At 40.5% G+C, this 22204-nt stretch overlaps 1 protein-coding gene across 3 annotated transcripts in view; it reads right to left on the bottom strand.

Moving 5' to 3' along the window:
- LOC136826576 (NFX1-type zinc finger-containing protein 1-like) overlaps positions 1-22204 on the bottom strand; it is a 321939-nt gene that overhangs the window by 80768 nt on the left and 218967 nt on the right. For all 3 annotated transcript variants that reach the window (XM_067083776.1, XM_067083778.1, XM_067083777.1), the window contains exons 7-8: positions 2437-3522; positions 2108-2297 (exon numbers count right to left, since the gene is read on the bottom strand). In XM_067083776.1, coding sequence (XP_066939877.1) covers positions 2108-2297; positions 2437-3522 — 1276 coding nt within the window. The remainder of the gene's footprint in view (positions 1-2107; positions 2298-2436; positions 3523-22204) is intronic.

Below are 22204 nucleotides of genomic sequence, written 5' to 3'. Positions count from 1 at the left end.
GGAATAAACAATAGCAAGTACTGACATAAACATCAGAATAGACAAACAGCTGTTTGCCAATGTAAGTTACCATAACTAGCACTTAAAGAGCTGTATTGCAGGTGCCAACGTGTTAAAAACTTGCTTATTTTCAATACAATTCCACAAAAATAACATATATTTTTATTCATCCTTCACGCAATGGAGGTGTTAAGAAAGTATGCCACTAAATTTAAGCAGTAGGTTATGGCAGTGGCTGAAGAAACTTATACGGGCGGACTGCAAAATCTTTTGGAGACAAAAGAACATCTGAAACTGGCAAAATCACATGTACTTCATTTAATTTAATGCATTTATAAATGAAGTAATTGCATTATAAACATCCAGCTTCAATAATTTATGAAACAAATGTATCTCTGAATTAAGTTTCATTCAGCCACTAAAGACATTAAAATGTTAGTAACCAGTGATCAACTGATGATTTTAAGAATGTAAACAGAACCAAGTTGCAAATGGTGCATGATTGCTGTTCACATCTTGTAAAATGATAATAATGTGACAATACTACATGCAATAAGATTGAAAACAGTAAAACAACAATTTTATTAAAATTATCATTATTCTCAATACAATTATTATTTTGCAATTGGATATCTGTCGGTGTAACAACTACATCCTCCGCTAAAAAGTTTTTATTTTAGATTTCCAGATGAAGGATTGTAAACCTGTAGAGATAAAAACCTACCAAATCGAGAAACACCCGATTGCCAACGTCACTTACTGTAACTATCAAGTTGAAACTCAATATGTAGTGGCTTCCTTAAGTAAAAAAAAATAAAATATACTTTTATTCATCCTTCTTACAGTGGAATCTTAAAAAAAAAAATACTAATAAATTACAGCTGCAGGTATAGCCGCGACTGAATCTCTCATAACGGGCAGGCTGCAAAACATTTTAAAATAAGCAAAAGTGATGTCGGGATCTGGCTTTTACAGTCAAGTAATGTGCACATTTTAAACCAAGCTTTGTTAACTAACAAGAAAAAATATCTCGAATTATGTTTCTTCTCTTAACTAATGGCAATGAAGATGTTGGCAGTACTCAATGAGCGGAATTTTGAGAAGGTAAACAATATCAAATGCAAATGGCATACAATCACATTATTATCACTATTAAAATTGTTTAACCAGACCACTGAGCTGACTATCAGCTCTCATAGGGGTGGCCTTAGGGATTAGGATGAAACACCAGGTCTAGGCCTTAAGCCAAGAACCGGGACCAAATAGGTCATTCGCTTGGTGATGAATGAATGAAAAAGAAATTTAAAAGAAACAAACTATACAAGGCATATGCTTTTTCACTGGAATGCATGCACACATTAAATTCATTTGCTAGTTTCCATACATAAAAAATATAAAATGAAATTCATAATAATAAGGTAAGTAATATTTTTAAATTTTATTTTTTAAATTCATTAAATGCCCTATGGGCTTCAGTATTTTCATTATTTACTTGACATTTATATTTATCTATTTAGCGTACAATCACAACGTATACATTCTGTAATAAAATATGATGATAATACATGAAATACACTGTAAGTGGATACAGCAAGCAAAACTACTTTTACATAAATCATCATTTTTATTAATATTGTTGTACTATTGTTTATTACTTTTCTAAAAAAAAAAAAAATAGATTTTAGAGCTTTTTGGTTTTAAGGATTACGGATAAGAGATCTTAAACCTGTACAATAAATTATAATATTCAGCTTCAAAACGACATCATTAACAGTTTTATACGATTAAAGATATATAATTAAAGTGAGAAATAAGAGAAAAATGTTATGTTCATATGTGCTCTGGGTGTGATCTGCTACTGAGAGCTTTGGAATCCCTCTCCCATGGCCCAGGCTTTCAAAGGCCATAATAAAGACTATTATACAAGAAATGTTTATATAAGAAACCATATTACATATTAAAAATTTTGAAATTATGAAGTCAACTGAGTACTGTAATAATTAACTGAAATTATAAAAAGATAAACAAATGTTAAGGCACAAGTGGAACATCTGAATGAGTAAAAATGGAAGCAAAATGACAATAAAAAAAAAACAAGAATTCATACCTTCATTTACCAAATGACAAGGCTTCTTAATCAGATGATTCTTTGGACATTTTTCACTGGTAACAACCAACTCCTTGCATTTTTTTGTACAAGGGGTATTGCACTTCTCCAGACATTTATGGCCACAAGGAAGAGTCTTTGTGCAGTTCCCATCACACATGTCTAATGATGGAGGTATACCACATGCAACCTAAAGTTTGGTTAAAAAAAAAAAAAAAAACTATAGCCATTAAACTGGAAATAAGCAAGTATGTGCCAACAATGAGCCCCATTATAACACAAGTATGTTTCACATGAAAACAACAACCTCAATAAACATCAATACATACCACAACATCATGGCCACACATTGGTACTGTTTTCTTTACTTTCACTGGACAAGGATCACAAGTCATGTAGCATAATTTTTTACATGCATGACCACATGGTAATGTCTTTTTGCATTTCATTCTACACTCAACTGACTCTGGGGAGAAATGACATTCCACATTCTGTGCCTCATGTCCACATGGCAATGCTTTAGTAACTTTAAGAATGCATTTGCCACAATCTTCATGACAATATCTCTGACATGGATGATTTTGTGTGCATCCATCATTCAACTTTGTACACATCTGTTTGCAATCGTAATTCAGATGGTCCGGATCCTTGGTTCGATGACAAAGTAATCTGCACTGGTGTCCACAATCAAGTCTTGTATCACAGTGCATGGGACAAAGAAAACTCTTGGTGTCATGATAACATGGCATCTTTACCGAATGCTGACAGTTATCTAAAACTTTTACCACTTTCTCCTGACACTGGAACTTTTCTGGATCCACATGGCATGGCATTGCATTTGTATGACCACAAGGGCAGACTTTCTCTAAAATGACTGTGCATGGAGTACATTTTTCAAAACACATTTTTGGACAACTATGATTCTGATCGCACAATATCTTGGGGCATGGTACCCTGCATTTATACAACTTATGGTCTTCATCATCTAAGTGACACACCCTTGGACAAGAATGAGTGCAGTTCGGCAAATCTTTATTGCATGTTCGCAAGCATCCTCCCTCTGGGGATTTGCTTGCAAAATCTGAACCTTTTGCTATAGTTATTAGTTCATGAGGATGATTTCTGCATTTCAAATTAAGTGTACTCCCAAAACTTTTATCTCTGATAAGATCGCTTCGAATTTTCTTCCACAACTCACTCGACCCACTTAACAAATCCATGTTCCCTGTGATATAAAGGCCATGTTTTGCTCTTGACAGGGATACACATATCCTATTGTCAGTGCGAAGGAATCCCACTTTTCCTTCAGCATTACTCCTTACTAATGACAACAGAATTATGTCATTTTCTTCACCTTGAAAATTATCCACAACACAAATCCTCACTCCCTGACAGGCAGCATGTTCTCGCTGGAGCTAGATGAAAAAAATAAATAAAAAAGGGATAAAAGAATGTTACACAAAATGCATTTCAACTCCAAAAAATACTTTCTATCCTTAACAACTTAACCAATCATTTCAAATGGACCAATATTCTCAGAGAAACTGTAACTGATAAAAACTTTTAAATCTACCTTTTGTATACACAGTGGGTCCCCAGTAATCACAGGGGATAGGGACCACAACCACCCGTGAAAAAATCCACGTCGTTGGTATTCCCCACTAAAAATGCTTATAACTGGGTATTTAGATAGTTCAGACACAAAAGACCCACCTCTAAAAATGCTTATAACTGCTTATTTTAATGGTTCAAACACCAAATATACTTAAATCATCATCATAAAATAAATTTAACATTTCAAAGTTGTCTTACACTATGCTTACAGCTATGTACTATCACTCTTAGTCTTAGCAGAGAACTGTGTGAGGGGTATGGCCACCTAGGCATTGTGTACTGCACAACTGTGCATTTGATTGCTTCTTTTTTTTTTGTGTTTTGTAAGCTTATTTTTAAATGATATTACAGTACCATAAAGTTTTTTAGGATGAGTTTAGAGCACATCTAAAATACATGGGTGGTTTGTGGACGATTTTAAGACTGTTAGTACATAGAAACTTGACGGACTGATGGTCTCTTTCCCTGTGGGGCTGGCAAAGAAGATTGTGCCAAGGAGAACCTCTCTTGGAGCTTCTGTCAGCAGAGCTAGAAAGTCGGGGTACCACTTGGCATGTGGCCACAAGGGAGGCACCAAAGTCATCCTGAGGTTCCTGGAGGTCATTACCCTGTTGATCACCTGACGAATCGGGCAAAGGGGTTAAAAGCCATAAACATCCAGGTTGTCCAACATATGTTGAAGGGCGTCTTCTGCCTCTGCCCAAGAGTCCAGAACTACCGAGGCAAATACTTCCAGTTTCCTGTTGGAACAGGTGTCAAACGATCCACCATCAGCGTTCCCCAAAGGAAAAACAGGCTTTCTGCCATATCTTGGTGTACCGACCACTCTGTTCCCAAGACTTGATTCTAATGACTCAATTTGTCTGCCACTATGTTCCTTTGGCCTGGAATGTACTTGGCTGACAGAATCACCGAGTGGTTTATTGCCCACTGATGTAACTGGACTGTCAAATCGTGTACGCCTCCACCATGGTGGTGTCAGATATCAGAACCAAGGAATGCCCTGTTGCTTGATCCTTAAACTCCAGAAGGGCTTAAAAGGCCACTTTTAGTTCCAGGACATTGATATGAATATGTTTTTCTTCACACTCCAAAATCCTGAAGTCAAAATATCCTCCAAATGAGCCACCCCCTTTGCTCAAGGCGTTCGAGAAGAGAAGAATCTATGGAAGAGGAGCATGAAGGGGCATCCCTATGGTCAGGTCCACGTCATCCAGCCACCATGCTGAGTCCTGTCTCACCTGCGGTGACAGGGAGACACACAAGAATGGAGAATCCCCCACCGGGGACCAAAACTCTTTCAACCTCCACTGTAAAGAGCGGAGGTGAAGTTGGCCATGAGGGATGAGCTTCTCTTAAGATGACAGGTGACCTAGAACGACTTGCCACTGATGTTAAGGCTGTTTCTGTTTCGATAAGAATGACCTCACAGCCATCTTGAACTTCTCTACTCTCTCATCTGAAGGAAAGACTCTCGACATGACTGTCTATCAAAATACCCAGGTAAAGAGTCCTTTGGCTGGGGACATGATTCGACTTCTCCAAATTTATAAAAATCCCCAGGTTGAGACAAAACTGAAGAAGACATTCTCTGTCTTGGATCAATTTCACTTGAGTACTTGCTAGAACCAGCCAGTCGTCGAGGTATCTGAGAATGTGAATCCCTTAAGAATGAGTCCCTTGAGAATGAACCCAAGTCAAAACCAGGTGAACAACCTTGTGAACACCTGAGGGGCAGAAGCATAGAACTTTGAACTGATAAACCATCTCTCCAAGAATGAATGGAAGGAACTTGTGAGATGAATGGTGAACTGGGATCTGGAAGTAGGCATCCTTCAGGTCTATTGTCAACATAAAAAAGGGATTTTGACAAAGGAAAAATCTATTTCTGGGTGAAGGCCTGTGTCGCTCAGTGAAATGTCCCTATGCAGCACACATTTCTAGGTATAAGTATTGCTAGATATACCAGAGAAAAAAGCTAATAGGATGCCAGAGTTACTACCTCTGGTTCGATACATCCTTATAGGATGTCGGTATGTCATCTAGGAGCGAGTGGAAGCCACTACCACACACACTTAACCCAATAGACTCCTCCTCACCAAAACCCCTCTGCCTAAGAGGTGTCGATACAACGGTCCCACCACTGCTACTACTAATTCTACCCACAATGCACCATCCCGAAATAGCACCCTAGCTTTTTTGGCTAGATCAGGGTGGGAAATATAGAGAGGGAAGGGTTCACTAAGCGACACAGGCCTTCACCCAGAAATAGATTTTTCCTTTGTCAAAATCCCTTTTCTGGGCTTGTCCTGTGTCGCTGAGTGAAATAGTAGCAGAGAATTGACCAAAGAAGCTTGTAAATTTAAAAAGGATTAATTGTATTAAGGATAAAATAAAATTTTTATTTTGAATATGCTTTTTACTAATCCAGAATAGCAAATATAAATATAAATTAGTACAAAAGGACTATAACTGTCTTAATTAATGCAAATTAATGTGGTTACAATCTTAAGATCAATAAACAAACTAGTAACCATCACCTAAAATAACAATATTTAGTGAAAACTTAACAACTAAGGTGATAAAGCAAAGCCAGGAATGGATTGAGAAGCAACCCAAGCCCAGACAACAAGATAGGAAGGACGGGAGTACAAGCGAGGCAGGTAGGTGAGAGGTACCAATTGGTAGGGCAAGCAAAATACAAAACAATTACAATTTACCAATAATAAAATATTATAATACAATATTAGGCTGACTCTGGGGAAACAATGTTCCCTGCAGCGACAGCAGAAAACTTCAAAGCCTCTAAGGATTTGAGATAATGACGTTTAAAGACTCTAGGGGATTTCCAGCCCGTATATTTCTTAATTTCATCAAAATTCATATGTTGGAAATAATTAACTGAGGTGGCTACAGCCGGATATCATGGACCTGGGGATTGAATCGGATTAGCTTATTTAATAAAATAAAGTATTTGTTGTCTAATGCAATTCAAGGAAATGGTTCCACCATTTTCTCTAACAAAAAGTGGACCTGAAGACTTCTGAGAGGTTCTCTCTAGGTAGGCTTTTAATGTGACCACCGGACATAAGGAGGGATCTTCCAGAAGGGGTATTATCTTCCAGGGAGACCACCTAATTAGAGGATCTTCATTCTTAGCTAAAAACATTTGATCTGGAGAGAGTAGAACCTCTCCTGATGGGAGGAAATCCACATGATTCGGCTCTCTAGAAAGGGCTGACAGTTCAGAGATTCTAGCTCCTGAAGCCAGGCTAATTAAAAACAAAGTTTTTCTAAGAAGAGTCGAATAAGGGCAAGACTCATTATTTGTGTCTGAGGCTAACTTTAATAAGTCGTTTAAAAACCAAGAAACCGTTTTAGGACGGGTTGTTGGTCTAAGACGGGCACAAGCTTTAGGAATAGATGAAAAGTATGAGTCCGTCAGATCAATATTAAATTCCCAAAGGAATACTTTCTTTAAGGCAGATTTAGTTGTAGTATTTGTACTAGCTGCCAGACCTTTGTCAAAAAGGGTCTTAAAAAATGAGATCGTAAGATTAGTAGTCATAGTATGAACGTCTGACTCTTTCAGAAAGTTAGCAAGTTTTTTAACTGCTGAATCATACTGGCGAAGAGTAGATTCTCTCTTATCTGATTCCAAAAATAATGTGTTTTGAGGATCAATATTAGCATTTTCTGAGCCGAAAACTTCATGAAATCCATAAAGTTAGGGCATTCAGCATTCCTGAGGAAGGTGACACAGTCTGAGTTTGCACTACTTGGGTTAATATCGGATGAGGAATTTGCAAGGCTCTGAGTTTCAGCTCTAACAGAAGAGGAAACCAATTGTTCTTCAGCCAGTTGGGAGCTACTAAAGCTATTTGACCTTTGAATGACCTGAGTTTGTGTAAAACTTTCCACAGAAGATTTACTGGAGGAAACAGATAGATTTTCTCCCATTTGTTCCAATCTATTGACATTGCATCTGTAGCATAAGCCCGAGGGTCCAGGTTCGGAGCTATGTAACATGGGAGTTTGTGATTTGATTCCGTGGCAAACAGGTCCACCTGAAGCCCGGGAATCTGTTGGAGAATCCAATTGAAGGATTTCTTGTCCAAAGACCATTCCAATTCCAGAGGAGTCGTCCTTGACAGAGAATCTGCAATCACGTTCCTTACTCCTGACAGATGTGTTGCTGACAGACAGGTGCCAATGGTTTTTCATTGCTAATGAAAAAATCGCTATCATAACATGATTTATGTGACTTGTCTTGGAACCTCCCCTGTTCAGACAATGAACTATCACTGCACTGTCCAGAACTAACCTGATATGTATGTTCCTGGCCAGACGTAAACGTTTCAGAGTCAAGAAAACTGCCATTGCTTCTAGAATGTTTATGTGGAAGAGACGAAAGTGGCTTGACCAGATTCCTTGAACCTTCTTGTACTGCGAATAGCCGCCCCCAACCAGTCAGAGATGCGTCCGTGTGGATGATCAGGGCTGGAGGGGGATATTGTAATGGAATCGATTTGGAAAGACTTTTGGCCGTTGTCCAGGGGCGAAGTCTTTTCTTTAAGATTGGAGGTATGAGGGAGACTTTGTCTCTGAATTTGCAATTGGCTCGGCTTCACCACACTCGATTTATGTCCTTCAGTTTTGCTTTGAGGAGAAGGTCTGTTACTGACGCAAACTGGAGGGAACCCAGGATTCTTTCTTGAGTGCGACGAGAGGCTCGTTTGCACTTGAGAAACTGCCTTGTTGCTTTGGCAATCTCTTTGCATTTCACTGGGGGAACTGAATGTTTGTGGGTGCTTAAGTCCCACTGAATGCCCAGCCACTGAAATTTGGTTGCCGGGGTTAAATGAGATTTCTTTGTGTTTATATGAAAACCTAGATACTCTAGGAACTGAATCACTAACTTTGTCGACTTCCGACATTCGGAGACGCTGGAGGCCCAGATTAGCCAATCGTCCAGATAAGCCACCACCTTGATACCTTGAGGTCTCTGTTCCTGTACCACAGCTTCTCCCAATTTGGTGAAGATCCTGGGCGCTATGTTCAGTCCGAAAGGCATTACCCTGAACGAGTAAGCCTGTCTTCCCAGTCTGAACCCCAGATAAGGGGAGAAGTTTCTTGCTATTGGAACATGATAATAGGCATCTGTAAGATCTATAGAGGTGGTGACAGCCCCACGGGGAAGTAAGGTCCGCACCCAAGAGACGGTCAACATACGGAACCTGTCGCATTGAATGTAAGAGTTTAGAGTTGACAGGTCTAAAATCACTCTTCTCTTGTCTGAGTCTTTCTTTGGCACGCTGAATAAGCGTCCTTGAAATTTTAAATGTCTGACTTTCTTTATTGCCTTCTTTAAAAGAAGGTCTTCTGTATAGTCTAACAGATCTGATGTTGGAGTCTGATAGAACCTGACAAGTGGAGGGGGTCCCCCTACCCAACTCCACCCTAGGCCTTTTGAAATGATACTGTGGACCCATGGACTGAATGTCCAATGGTCCCCGAAGAGGCGTAATCTCCCACCTACCTGGGGATGTTCATTTATTGTAAGACTTGCTGTCTCTAGTTCCTCTTGAACCTCTACCTCGAGATTGGAGTCTGGGGCCAGATCTAGACCTGAAGCTCCCCCTACCTCTATTACCCTTGAACTGACGGTAGCCCTGAAAGGTCTGGGACTCGTAAGTAGGATTGAAGGCAGGAGAAACATAGGTTGTTGAACCAGCGGGATGGTGGGCCGGTTGGTTCAGTACAACGTATTGTGGATGTCCCTTGGAGGTGGAAGGCTGGGCAATCTGACCTACTGGAACTGCCTGAACAATTGTCTGGGTCTGGGGTGCCTTATAAGGATGAAACCTCCTAGGCCTCTTCCTGCCTTTAGGTTGGGGCCCCGAAAATTCTGACGACTTCCTCTTAGAGGGGTGTCCCCACCGGATCCGAAGATTTTGATTGGCCCTTGAGGCCTCACCGATCACTGAATTGACCATATCTTCAGGGAATAGAGTGGTCCCCCAGACAGAGGATTTTATCAGCTTGTTCGGCTCATGACGGATGGTCGCGTCAGCCAGAACAAATTTTCGGCAGTTCCTCCTTGCCACAATGAAATCAAACAAATCACTCTGGAATGAGGCCAGTAGTGATTTATTTAGTCAGGACCCTGAACAGAGGTTCATCCTTGTAAACAGCAGATGTCAATTCCACCGAGGTGACGGAATTGATAGACCTGCCGAGACGGCACCTAGGCTCATACTCAGCTTTTATCAGAGACTCCGGAAGCCTGCGTAGTTGTTCACTGAAAAGATTCGAAGCGCACTCCGAATCTAGTTTACCCACTGTAAAGGTTTCTGGAGCTCCGGTCCAGCATTCTAAATCTGCTGGGAAGAGCAGAGAAGTAGGCTCCGTCTCACGAAGCTGCAGCATAGGCTTCTCCTCTGTTCCGGCCTGAATGGTTAATTCTGTCACTTTAGAGGTGCAAGGAGTCGGGACATCCTCATTTACTGTGAACATCGTAAACCGCCCCTTATGAGGGGTCAATCTAGTGTTCGAACACTCCCAGTCAGATAGGATTCTAACCCATGCCGACTGCGCTTGGTCCCTGGGAAACATCACTGTTTCTTTGGGAACCTTATCTTCCCTTACCAAGGCCTCTTCGGAAAGCCAAGCATACCCAGGGAAGGGAAAAACAAGATCCGCCGGTAAGAACTGGTAATCTTCCACAGGGCGGGTGCCACAACGTTCAATGGGTAATTTACCATTAGCAAAAGGGGCATTAAAAGCAAGATGCCAAGGGTTAGAATCCTCATAAGCTGGCAGCTTAGAGGCGTCTGGAATGGCATAGGACCGTTTCTGCACCGGACCTGAACTAACCAGTCCGGCCAGCGACTCCTCTTGCGTCTTTAACCTCTCCGCCAAGGATTGGACAAACTTTCCCGACGACTCAAGACTCGAGGCAAGATCGCGAGACATTGCCTCGAACTGAAAAGAGACCTGTTCGGAAAACTTTCTCATCATAGACTCCGCGAAAGCTTCAGGGTCAAAGTCAGGCTTTTTCGACCTGCTCGACTTTCTTCTCGACCCCTTAGAAGAGGGAGTAGCTTTCTGAGCGGAAGTCGAAGGTTTCGGAGTCAATGAAACCTTGGCGGAGATAGGTACAGATGAGGTTTTCGGGGGTTTAGTCAATTTAGGTAATGTCTTCGTCTTCAAAGAGGACTTCACCTTGGGGATCACCGACCCCGAACGGGTCCCCAAGGTGGAGCTCTTAGAGAATCCTTGAAAGGATGAAGACGAAGACGCAGGAGAACTGAGAGATAATGGATTAATTAGTCTACCTGCCTCACTTACATCCCTACCTTCCTCCTCCGGGTCGATGGCCATTGGTTCGACGTCTAGGTTGATGTTGGCCACTTCTTCGGCCACTTCGCCGCACAGCTCTTGCTCTTCTGGTGAGACCTGGGTTTCAAGCCTAATCCTGTTGATCAGGGGTTCAGCTACTTCAGGGGCTACGGCTGCAGAGGCCCTAGCATTCGGGGTAAAGAATGTTGCAGATATCCTCTGCCAGCACATAAGGACGCCCCTGACCAACGTTGCGCCCAAAACCGCCAACCCAGATCTTTAATGTCGCCAGAGACGAAGCTTGACGGGACCGAGGGACCTGTTAATTGAATATCATGTCAATAAAAGGGATTGACAAGGATATTATCTTATATCAAATATAAACACAATTATTTAAAAGAACTGTGTTAAGTACAATTGAAGGTTAACATACCGAATCATCAACCACATCCAAATAAAGTGCGTAGCACACGTCGCAGCCGTCTGGATGCCAGACGAGGTGGTCGTCGACCTCAACTGCACAACCGGCATGTGATCTGCATGCTACATGGCCACAGGGTTGCTGCAGGTAGGCATTACAACCCGGCTCCTGGCAATGTACCACCTATAATAAAAATTTATACATGAGCATCTAAAATAGGCGGTGGAACGGCTAAACTAGTAAAACTTAAAGTAAATATTCTGCCTCACACCGGAGTTGAGAACTGTGGATACGGCGGAAGTCTCCGATGGGATCCTAAACAGGTGGGCCAGACCTGAGTCGGATCACGCTGGAAAGCAATTCTGGTGATGCCGGAACGTCACGATAATTTAACTAAAAGCACAGAAATCAACAACCAGGGAGGGCTAGTCGCCGACAGCGAAGATTCGGGATAATTCACCAAACTTCGCTCACAGAAATAGAGAAATAATAACAGTAACAAAACCCATATCATTCCGGCTCCTCTACAATTCCGCCGATAACAAAGCAACAATGCTCAAGCAAAAGTCTTATTAAGACTAAAGCGAGCTAACGATAGCTGCCGGAACGAGTCCGGATGACGGAGCGGTAGAGAAGCAGGAGCAGAAAATAAATCACAATTACTACTAGTAAAATTTATAACAGCTTCTCTCCAGTTCCGCTGTAAGCGAACGACAACGACGCTCAAGCTAAATTTTCTGCTAGAAGCTAAAGCGAGCTAACGATAGCCGCCGGAACAGGTCCGGACGGCGGAACGGGGAAGACACGGGTGTGAAAACATGGCGACAACAAGAGGTCAGGTGCCTAGGCACCTTCCACGAAGTGTCATTTCAACCGAAGGGGCAAATGAGCTAAGCTCTAAAATGCCCCCAAGGGAGAGCCAAGACAATAGAGACTGATATACAGGGGGTGAGATATAAGGCGAAAGGATGAACATTGATACTATTACCTAGCCTAACCTCCAGAAGGCACCTCCTGGAAATGTAGGCTAGGATTCGCCAAAAAATCGAACGAGAAAGAGCGCTAGCGCCAACACCACTTCCAGGATTGAAGAATCAACTGGTCAGGGAGGAAGGGCCTGCACTCAAACCCGAACGAAGGCCACCCAAGAAAACCGTACCAACTCAGGCCTATAGGCCAAGGAGGAAGGAAGACTAGGGCCATCATAGCCTACCTTCCAAGAATCGGCAAAGCCGACCTGGTCAGGTAGGTTAACAACACCACCCAAACAGACTCAATAACTAATACACACATAATAAATGACATAATGACATATTAAATAAATATGTCTACATACGGTATATAAAGAAAAGCTAGGCTAGGCCTAACTTTCAACTTCTAAGATATAAAATTAATAGTCGATCGCGTCAGATCGAGCGAAAATTGAAACTATCAATAAAAGAACGTAGTAATTTTAAATTCTATCGTTTGAACGAAAAAAGGCATTCATATAAAAAGACTGTAGGAAGCCGCCACGAACGAACACGAAATGGCGGCCCTCAGTCGATCAGGCGAAACAATAAACAGGACTAAAATAATCCGTTCGCATACCAAAAACATTCAAATTTGAATACTCAACTTAGAAGAAGATGCGCCTTGATCAGATGATGCCATCAGGAAAGCGAGATAATCCAAATAGGAAAAAAGAGAATAGAATGTTAGCACCACAAAAAATCACGAGTAGTTCGTAGAGCGTGCTATAAGCGGATGGTGCATTGTGAGTAGAATTAGTAGTAGCGGTGGTGGGACCGTTGTATCGGCACCTCTTAGGCAGAGGGGTTTTGGTGAGGAGGAGTCTATTGGGTTAAGTGTCTGTGGTAGTGGCTTCCACTCGCTCCTAGATGACATACCGACATCCTATAAGGATGTATCGAACCAGAGGTAGTAACTCTGGCATCCTATTAGCTTTTTTCTCTGGTATATCTAGCAATACTTATACCTAGAAATGTGCTGCATAGGAACATTTCACTCAGCGACACAGGACAAGGCCAGAAAAAATCTGTCTGATGGCTGCTAAAACCATACAGGGAGTTTCCATTTTGAAACAAGTCTTCCTGATTAAAAGATTCAGAGTTGATAGATCTATAACTGGTCTCCAGGCACCCGATGCCTTCTCTACCAAGAAAACTTGACTGTAGAAACCCATGGAAGGATCCTTCACTACTTTCACAGCTCCCTTCACCATATCTCCCTCACCTTGTTCTAGAGAGCCAGATCCTTTGGCGAGCCTCGAAGGTATGTCCTCTAACGGAAAGGTATGTCCTCTAATGGAGAGGATGATCTGTGAAAGGAGGACAAAACTCTAAAGGGAGTAGCTATCCTACCTGAAGAACATCTACCACATAATCTTCAGCTCCTAGTTGCTGCCAAGTCGCCCAACGGCTTGCCAGGCAAACGGCAACCCCACCCCCAACAAAAGGCAGTGGATGGGGAGGGGCGCTCTCTCTAGCGTAACCCTCCTCTAGCTCTGCCTCTGTTTCCCCTTCCACCCCTAGGAGGCCATGGCTGAAAGGGGTATTGCTGAGAGGAAGTCCTCGTGGCTTTAGGAAGATGGTTGTCAGTCCCTATGAGGACCCATCATAGTCTGTGACTTTCTCTGCGAAGCTTGTTGTCTTACTGTAAGTTGGAATGAGCAGGCCCTGACGATTTAGAGACCACTTGCAGAACCAGACAGTCATTGTTGTCAGCTCTTCTCCGATGAATCGAACCTTGAACTTGGTCTTCGGAAAAAGAGATGATTCCAATAATGTCCAATTCCTTAATGCTAACAAGGACTCAGTCCTGATGTATTTAGACACCTATTCAGCAACCAGTTGGTCCACATATTCGCTGTTAAGTGGGCAGAAAAGAAATGGTTTTCCCCCTAGATTGTAAGAAACGAAAGAAGAATGAATACCCCTTAGATTCCTTTGTGAAGGACGTCGCAGAAATCTTGCCCATTGCAGTAGACCACAAGTCTAGCCAAGACATAGGTTGTAAGGGTATGGAAGCCAAAGCTTCCATAGACACTTCCTCTCGGAAGGTAAAAGAAGTGTTGTCCCCCTTAATTTGATCCAAGGAAAGGCTCGGTTTCAACCGAACAAAGTCTGAAGACGTCTTGGTTGCAGGGCAACTCTTGGGGTGGCATTAAAATGCTTGTGTCTATTAAGAGGGGGGGGGGAGAAGCAACTTGAGAGATCGGCCAGACCGTAGCGAATTGTATTTCCACAGATACGAGCGTCTATTGGTTTTAAGGCAAAATCAGCAAGATCAGCCAAAGGTAAACCAACCAACATCTTTGCTTCTTTCTTGGAGCCTAGGAACTTCTCAAGACCTGAAGACTGGTCTGAAGGAGCAGTCGCAGTTTCTTCTAAATCGTTGTACTTTCTAATCATTTCAACTACTTCACTGCATGTTTTGGCCAGCTCATTAGCATCAAGATCAAGTGGTAGAGGATCCTCCAATTCTAAACCTCTAGAACTCATATTAGCTCTACCCAGGGAATCTCCAACTTCTACTCCATCTAGTTGTACAACTGGAGTGTATGACTGTTCAGGGCCTATAACTCTAGGGGGCAGTTCATAATGTTGAGAATCTGAATTAATATCAATCTCATTCTTAGGGTGGAAAGAAGAGCTTTCTTTATACCCTGTGAATCCCCAAGAAGTAAGAGGGAACTGGAGGAGGCCTAGATGTAAAAGAATCCAGGGAGACACAGGTCGATGAACTTTGCATAGACAATTGGGAGCGTAACATAGTGTAGAATGCTCCCTACTAAAAGAGCAACATGGAGAATGGCCTCTGCTGTATGAGTGCTGTCGAGGTTGATGTAGCAGCCGAGTCGGGCTTCTGTAACGAGGGGACCTGTTGCGGCAATATATGAGACAAATTCCATGGAGAGGAGCCACGTCCTTGAGGCCAGTGTGGTGAGTTTACTGTTTCAGTTGAAGCATGACATGGATGAAAGCAGGAGTGTCATGGCCGTGAGAACGAGGTTGAGGAGGAGCCCATGGCCATACAAGGCTCAACTTCTTGACAGGAGCTTTGTTTTTTTTCTTCTTATGGTTGGTGGTCTGGAAGCATCTACTGTACTACTGGGAGAAGAAGGAATAAAAATTACCTCAGGCAAGGCCCGATCTGCTGCCACCTCAGACAAAGCCTGATCTGCTGCTTTACAAAATTCCATAACTTCGTGGCAATCAGAATCAGATACAGCCATGATCGAATGGCAGTGTGGTTGTCTTATAGAAACGATCGTGGAGGCACCAGTAACAACCTTGGATGGAATACAGACATGATAAGCTATCAACCCACCTCACCAAAACTGGAGAGAGGGAATCCAAATGGAAACAGAGAATCTTCTTACGTGGAGAAAGCACAAAGTCCCTCTTCTGCCAGTCTTCTTGGAACCACACAAATCAAGGAAGACGACAACTTTTGAGAATCTGAAGATGGAGATCTAAGGCATTTCCTTCTAGGTACCGTTGAAACGAAGCAGTCAATCCCATTGAGGACTGCAACCCTCTCCAGTAAGGCCTGAAGAGTAGAAGCAGTAGACAATGAAGGACTGGTCACATGAAGCTAGGATGGAACAGCCGTACACGGAACATCATATGAGGGATACGGCTGTACACAGAACATCATATGATGAGGGATACACGGACGTAGACATATGGCCAGAAACAACAGCCAATACACAGGCACTGTCACAGATGGCTGCAGAAGTCATTCGTGAAGATGTCATTGACAAGGCAGATGAAACGTTCCTAGTAGCAGAAGTGGTGTAGCAGAAGTGGTGAGGTGGGACGCCATGGGACGCCATCTGACGAGAAACTAGTCCCCCAACCAATGTTCTCCGAGGAGGCCTAAGGTTGACCAATATTCAAGGAAAGTAGAGCCAACTACATCTGAATCTGGAATTAAATCACAAACAGAATCTCATCCTACATCTAAAGGGGGAGGGGTGTCCCTAACCCCCACAGAAGCAAGAAGAGAATCAACAGTTTGATTTCCCGAACCCTCCTCGGAGTGTCCCTAACCCCCTCAGAAGCAGGAAGAGATTCAACAATATAATTTCCCAAACCCTCCTCATAAACATCTATTAAGGAGACAACAGACAAACATGAAAGGGTAAATTCTTCCGAGGAAGCAGCAGCAGGAAGACGATTCAGGGAAGGAGAAAATGAACAAAAAGGAATGATGTCATCAGCTGCCATCAAAGAGTCAAATCCCTCCCATCAATGAGCAGCACCCTTCCTCAACTCGAAACACCTCCATTGCTCATTATTATTAACCCTTTCCTATCTGTTTAGTTATCACATCACTGAGGGTACATGAGCCCCAATGTGTCTGGGAGCGCTCGATAGTGCGAAAAAATAATTATTTCGAAAATTCAGCAAAAATAGAAATTTTATGCCAACAACGTTCATTTTGCTGTCCTTTTTTTCTAAATGTTTATATTTTATGGTGGAATAGTCAGAATAAGAGTCCCAGCCCCCTAGATACGAAAAAATGTGAGTTATTTAACGAAAAAAAAATTCTTTACTTATTTTTATATTTTCGTTCGTAACCCAAAAACTATGATAGTTAGACGAATTAATTATTTTTTATGAGAAAGCCAACAAAATTCCCTAAATATTGACATATGAAACAATGGAAAACGAATAAGTCCAGTTGGTGAAAAAATTGATAGAAAAGAGAGTGAGAAACAGAGCGCTCTGCCCGGCCTATGTTGAGAATTATCGCTAGAAAAATTTTTTTTTCAAGAGCCCTATCTCAGTTATTTTTCATAGAAATTACTTTGTAAATATACAAAAATGTGGAGGAAAAGTTGAAGAATAAAGGGAAAGTCAAGAAAAATGGCTTTGGTAACGGCAACAGTTTCATTTTGACGTTATAAATGGATCGAAACGAAAAAAAATGTTACCGTTGTCAACATTATCGTTTGTAGCTCAAAAGCTAAAAGAGTTAGGCGAATTAATTATTTTTTATTTAAAAGCCAACACAATTCTCTAAATATTGACATATATAACAATGAAAAACGAATAAGTTCAGTTGGTTAAAAATTGATAGAAAAGAGGGTAAGAAACAGAGCACTTTGCCCAGCGTATGGTGAGAATTATCGCTACAAAAAAATCTTTTTTGAAGAGCCCTATCTCGGTTATTTTTCATAGAAATTACTTTGTAAATATACGAAAATGTAGGGGAAAAGTTGAAGAATAGAGGGAGAGTTAAGAAAAATGGCTTTGGTAATGGCAACAGTATCATTTTGACGTTATAAGTTGATCAACGAAAAAAAAAGTTACCGTTGTCAACATTATTGTTCGTAGCTCAACAACTATAAGAGTTAGGCGAATGAATTATTTTCTATGAGAAAGCCAACAAAATTCTCTAAATATCGACATATAAAAGAATGAAAAACGAATAAGTCCAGTTGGTGAAATGGTGAAAAATTCATAGAAAATAGGGTAAGAAACAGAGCGCGCTGCCCGGCATACGGTGAGAATTATCGCTAGACATTTTTTTTTTAAGAGCCCTAGCTCGGATATTTTTCATAGAAATTACTTTGTAAATATACAAAAATGTTGAGGAATAAAGTGAGAGTCAAGAAAAATGGCTTTGGTAATGGCAACAGTTTCATTTTGACGTTATAAGCTGTTCGAAATGAAAAAAAAATGTTACCGTTGTCAACATTATCGTTCGTAGCTCAAAAGCTAAAACAGTTAGGCGAATTAATTATTTTTTTATGAGAAAGCCAACAAAATTCTCTAAATATCGATATATATAATGAAAAATGAGATTCAGAGCCCTGCCTAAAATCCAGACGTCTCTTATGTGATGCACTAATGCGTTTTCCGCTAGTTTTACCGTAAAAACTTTGCGAAAGCATGTTGGAAACTGTTCTCGATTGACGTCACTGTATGCAAACAGCCACACGTGTTTACCCAACCTCGTACGCATGGTCTCTGACAGAAGTGTGGCCTGTCAGGCCTGCGTGGGTGGGATCAGCTGATGTCATTGTGAGAATTTTACTACGCCATGGATTTGCACATGCACAGTAGAGGAACTAAAAAATTTATAGAAAAAGAGGGTACGAAACAGTGTTTCCAATAATGTAACCCTACATTTTATAAAAAAAAATGTAAGATACGAGAGAGAAGCGTGGGTAGGATCAGCTGATTTCATTGTGAGAAATTTACTATGCCAGGGATTTGCGCATGCGCAGTATAGGAACTGCTTGCCTGGTGTATTGATGCCTGAGTTACACGGTCCAAGGTATGCTTTAGCCTATGGAACCCACCAACTGTATGAAAATAAAAAAAATTTACCCCTACCACACGTACGAAAAATGTCGGTAAATTTTACGTAAAATTACGTCAGTCAGAAAAGAAGGGGGGTAGGGGGTATTGCGTAATATTACGTCAATTGGACAGGAAAGTGTTAATTAATTAATTATTAAAACAGTTTTAACCAGACCACATTATTATCATTTAATTACTACAACAGTTTAACCAGACCACTGAGCTGACTATCAGCTCTCATACGGCTGGCCTGATGGATTTGGATGAAATGACAGGTCTAGGCTGGAAGCCTAGCACTGGGAGCAAATAGGTCACTCAGTATGGTGATGAATGAATGAAAATGAAATTAAAAACTGCACAAAGGTATATGCTCTCATACTGTAACACTCATGCGATAAATAGATTTTTATTCATGTTTCCATATACACTCACTAAAAAGGTATACAGGTTGACCATCACTAATCTGGCAATCAGTAGTCCGGAACAATCAGTACTGTAATCCGGCACAAATTTCAGCTAGAGTTATTTCTGATGTTTCCGCACTAATTTTCAAATTTCCCGGGTCGCTGCGCTAACTTGCTCGCCGGTCACTTCGATTTGGTGGCGCTGTGTGCTGCATTGACAAACTGGAGGTGTTTGTAAATGCAGGCATGCTTTTGCTGTTCCATTTTTTACATTTATTATTGTCTTTTTGGCCTATGCTACAAGTGGTATATCATTATAGGCTACATATCTGATAGTAAAGCTTACATTATACTGAACTCTATTCACATATTATGTGCATCTTTTTCATGGATCTTTTAAAAAGTTATGCTTTACTACATTGTATCCAATTGTGTATATTCTCATATTGCTTTTGTATTATAAATTGCAATCAATGTTTTGTTTTGGGAATCGATAACGCGGTGTTTATTTCGCGCATTTCACTCAGTTCAGTAAGCTTTTCTTGCTTCTAGTAAGCGTAAATGAATATAGATACTTTATTTATTTGGGACAAGGATATTTTTTCGTTATACGAAGTGTTTTTAAGTCAAAATATAACTTAAATACGTCTCGTTGTGAAATTAATTTAGCTATTTTTTTTTTAATATATGATGTTCGCGGGAATCGTGGTTGGCCGTTTTGGAGGCATGTTTGTTTTGTGTAAAAAAAAAAGCAAGATTCTGTTCGCTATTTTCTCTTGATTTCAACATAATACGATCTTTACGTATTTATCTTTTATCGGCGTGAAAACAGCAGTAATTTGTATTCTTTCATGCCCACTAGTTTTGATTAAAATACATTCTCTCCAACTTTATTTACGGTCGAGTTTCATCCATGTTGCCGATGCACGATAATTTATAGTCATTAGCAGCTTGAACATTGTTTTCTCAGCTTCAACTACAACTTGCATCCTACAGTTACTGAAGCAGTATATTTCCTTGCCGATCTTTTCTCCAAAGCGAATAAGGGTATAGTGTAAAAAATATATCAGTCCTATTGTACAGTACTTAACGTCATTTGTAACATAACTACAGTAATTGTTTGACTGTACAATGGTTGAAATACAAGCAAAACAGTTGTTATCCGATACGATTAGTAGCAAAACAACAGTTTCCCGTTCGGTTGTTTATGGCTGTACGCATTTACGCAAGAGTATAACGTTACTGACAATACTTTTATCATTCTCTTTTACTTTTTTAACTAGTGGATGGAATAAAGAGATGGAGGAAAAGAAGTTGGTCTATTCTAAGTTGGTCCCTCTCGCTGCCTGCGCGAAATCTAAAAATATTTCCTAAATATTTTCGTATCGATATTAATTGCTAACCCCATCATAAACTCGAAATACTGTAAGTCGAATTATCGTAATTCGAGCACTGCCTGTATTTGATAATTGTCTTTTCTTTATTAACCAACTTGTACTGATTTATGGGATATTTTAATTCTAAGATGAGGTGCTTAGCTGCTGGGTTTCGTGTTTTCTAGCCTAATAAATGGCTAATCCGGCACCCTCCAAGTCCCGATGACGCCAGATTAGTGATGGTCAACCTGTATTAAAATTCAAAATAAGGGTTTTCATATTTATATTATTTACTTTTTATATTTTATCAATTAAATCACACTTCCTCATGAACACTGAAATGGTACCACTGAAAATGTTGAAGATTGACAAAATTTATAAGATTTCTTTCACTGATCTATTTCCAAAATGTGATAATCGCTGTAAGTTATATTTTGGACATTCACACAATACGTGCTTGACTGTTATCAACACTGCAATCTGGCCATTCAGGAGGAGGGCCACAAGGACTGTTAAGTGTCCACGTGTCAAACAAGTATGGCCTATTCGAAGAAATGTCAGAATTATTGTGTGTGTGTGTGTCTCTCTCTCTCTCTCTCTCTCTCTCTCTCTCTCTCTCTCTCTCTCTCTCTCTCGATTTATGATGAGCATAAATTAGCATATATTAACCCTACTTTCAAAGGTGGATCAAGACTAGAGGCATGTAATTATAGGCCTGTGAGTCTGACATCTCATATTATGAAAGTTTATGAAAGGGTAATGAAAAAAAAATATAATGAAACATTTAATGAAAAATAGTTTATTTAATATAGGACAACATGGTTTTGTACCCGGAAAAAGTACACAAACCCAACTGTTAGTCCACCATGAAAGCATACATAAAAATATGATAAACAGAAAACATACAGATGTGGTTTAACTAGACTTTGCAAAAGCTTTTGACATGGTAAACCATAATATATTAGTGAAAAAAATTAGAAAACATAACAATGTGGACAAAGTAGGAAGATGGATAAAAGAATTTTTGCAAAACAGAAAACAGATAGTGATTGCAAACGACGAAAATCGGATGAAGCTAAGGTAATATCTGGTGTGCCACATGATTGTGCAGTGTTAGCTGCAATGCTGTTTGTGATTATGATTGCAGACATAGACAGTACTGTTAAGGACTCGGTAGTGAGAAGTTTTGCTGCTGATACAAGAATAAGTAGAGAAATTACTTGTGATGAAGATAGGAACTCGCTACAAAGAGACCTAAACAAAATATATAAATGGGCAAGATGTAAATGGGATGGTATTTAACTCTGATAAATTTTAATCAATAAACTAAGGAGATAAAGAAGGAATGCTATATGCACATACAGGACCTAATAACGTGACAATCACAAATAAGGAAGCAGTTAAAGACCTTGGTGTGATGTTGAATAGAAATATGTTATGCCGTGATCAAATAGCAATACTATTCGCAAATTGCAAAGCAAAAATTGGAATGTTGTTCCGGCACTTCAAAACAAGAAAAGCCGAACACATGATTATGCTTTATAAAATATATGTATGTAGTCCACTTGAATATTGCAATATAATATGGTACCCACACTACCAAAAGGATATTGCACAAATAG

Source organism: Macrobrachium rosenbergii, chromosome 41 (genome assembly GCF_040412425.1).
Source record: "Macrobrachium rosenbergii isolate ZJJX-2024 chromosome 41, ASM4041242v1, whole genome shotgun sequence".
NCBI classification, from domain to species: Eukaryota; Metazoa; Arthropoda; class Malacostraca; order Decapoda; family Palaemonidae; genus Macrobrachium; species Macrobrachium rosenbergii.
This window is presented reverse-complemented; position numbering and strand designations above follow the sequence as displayed.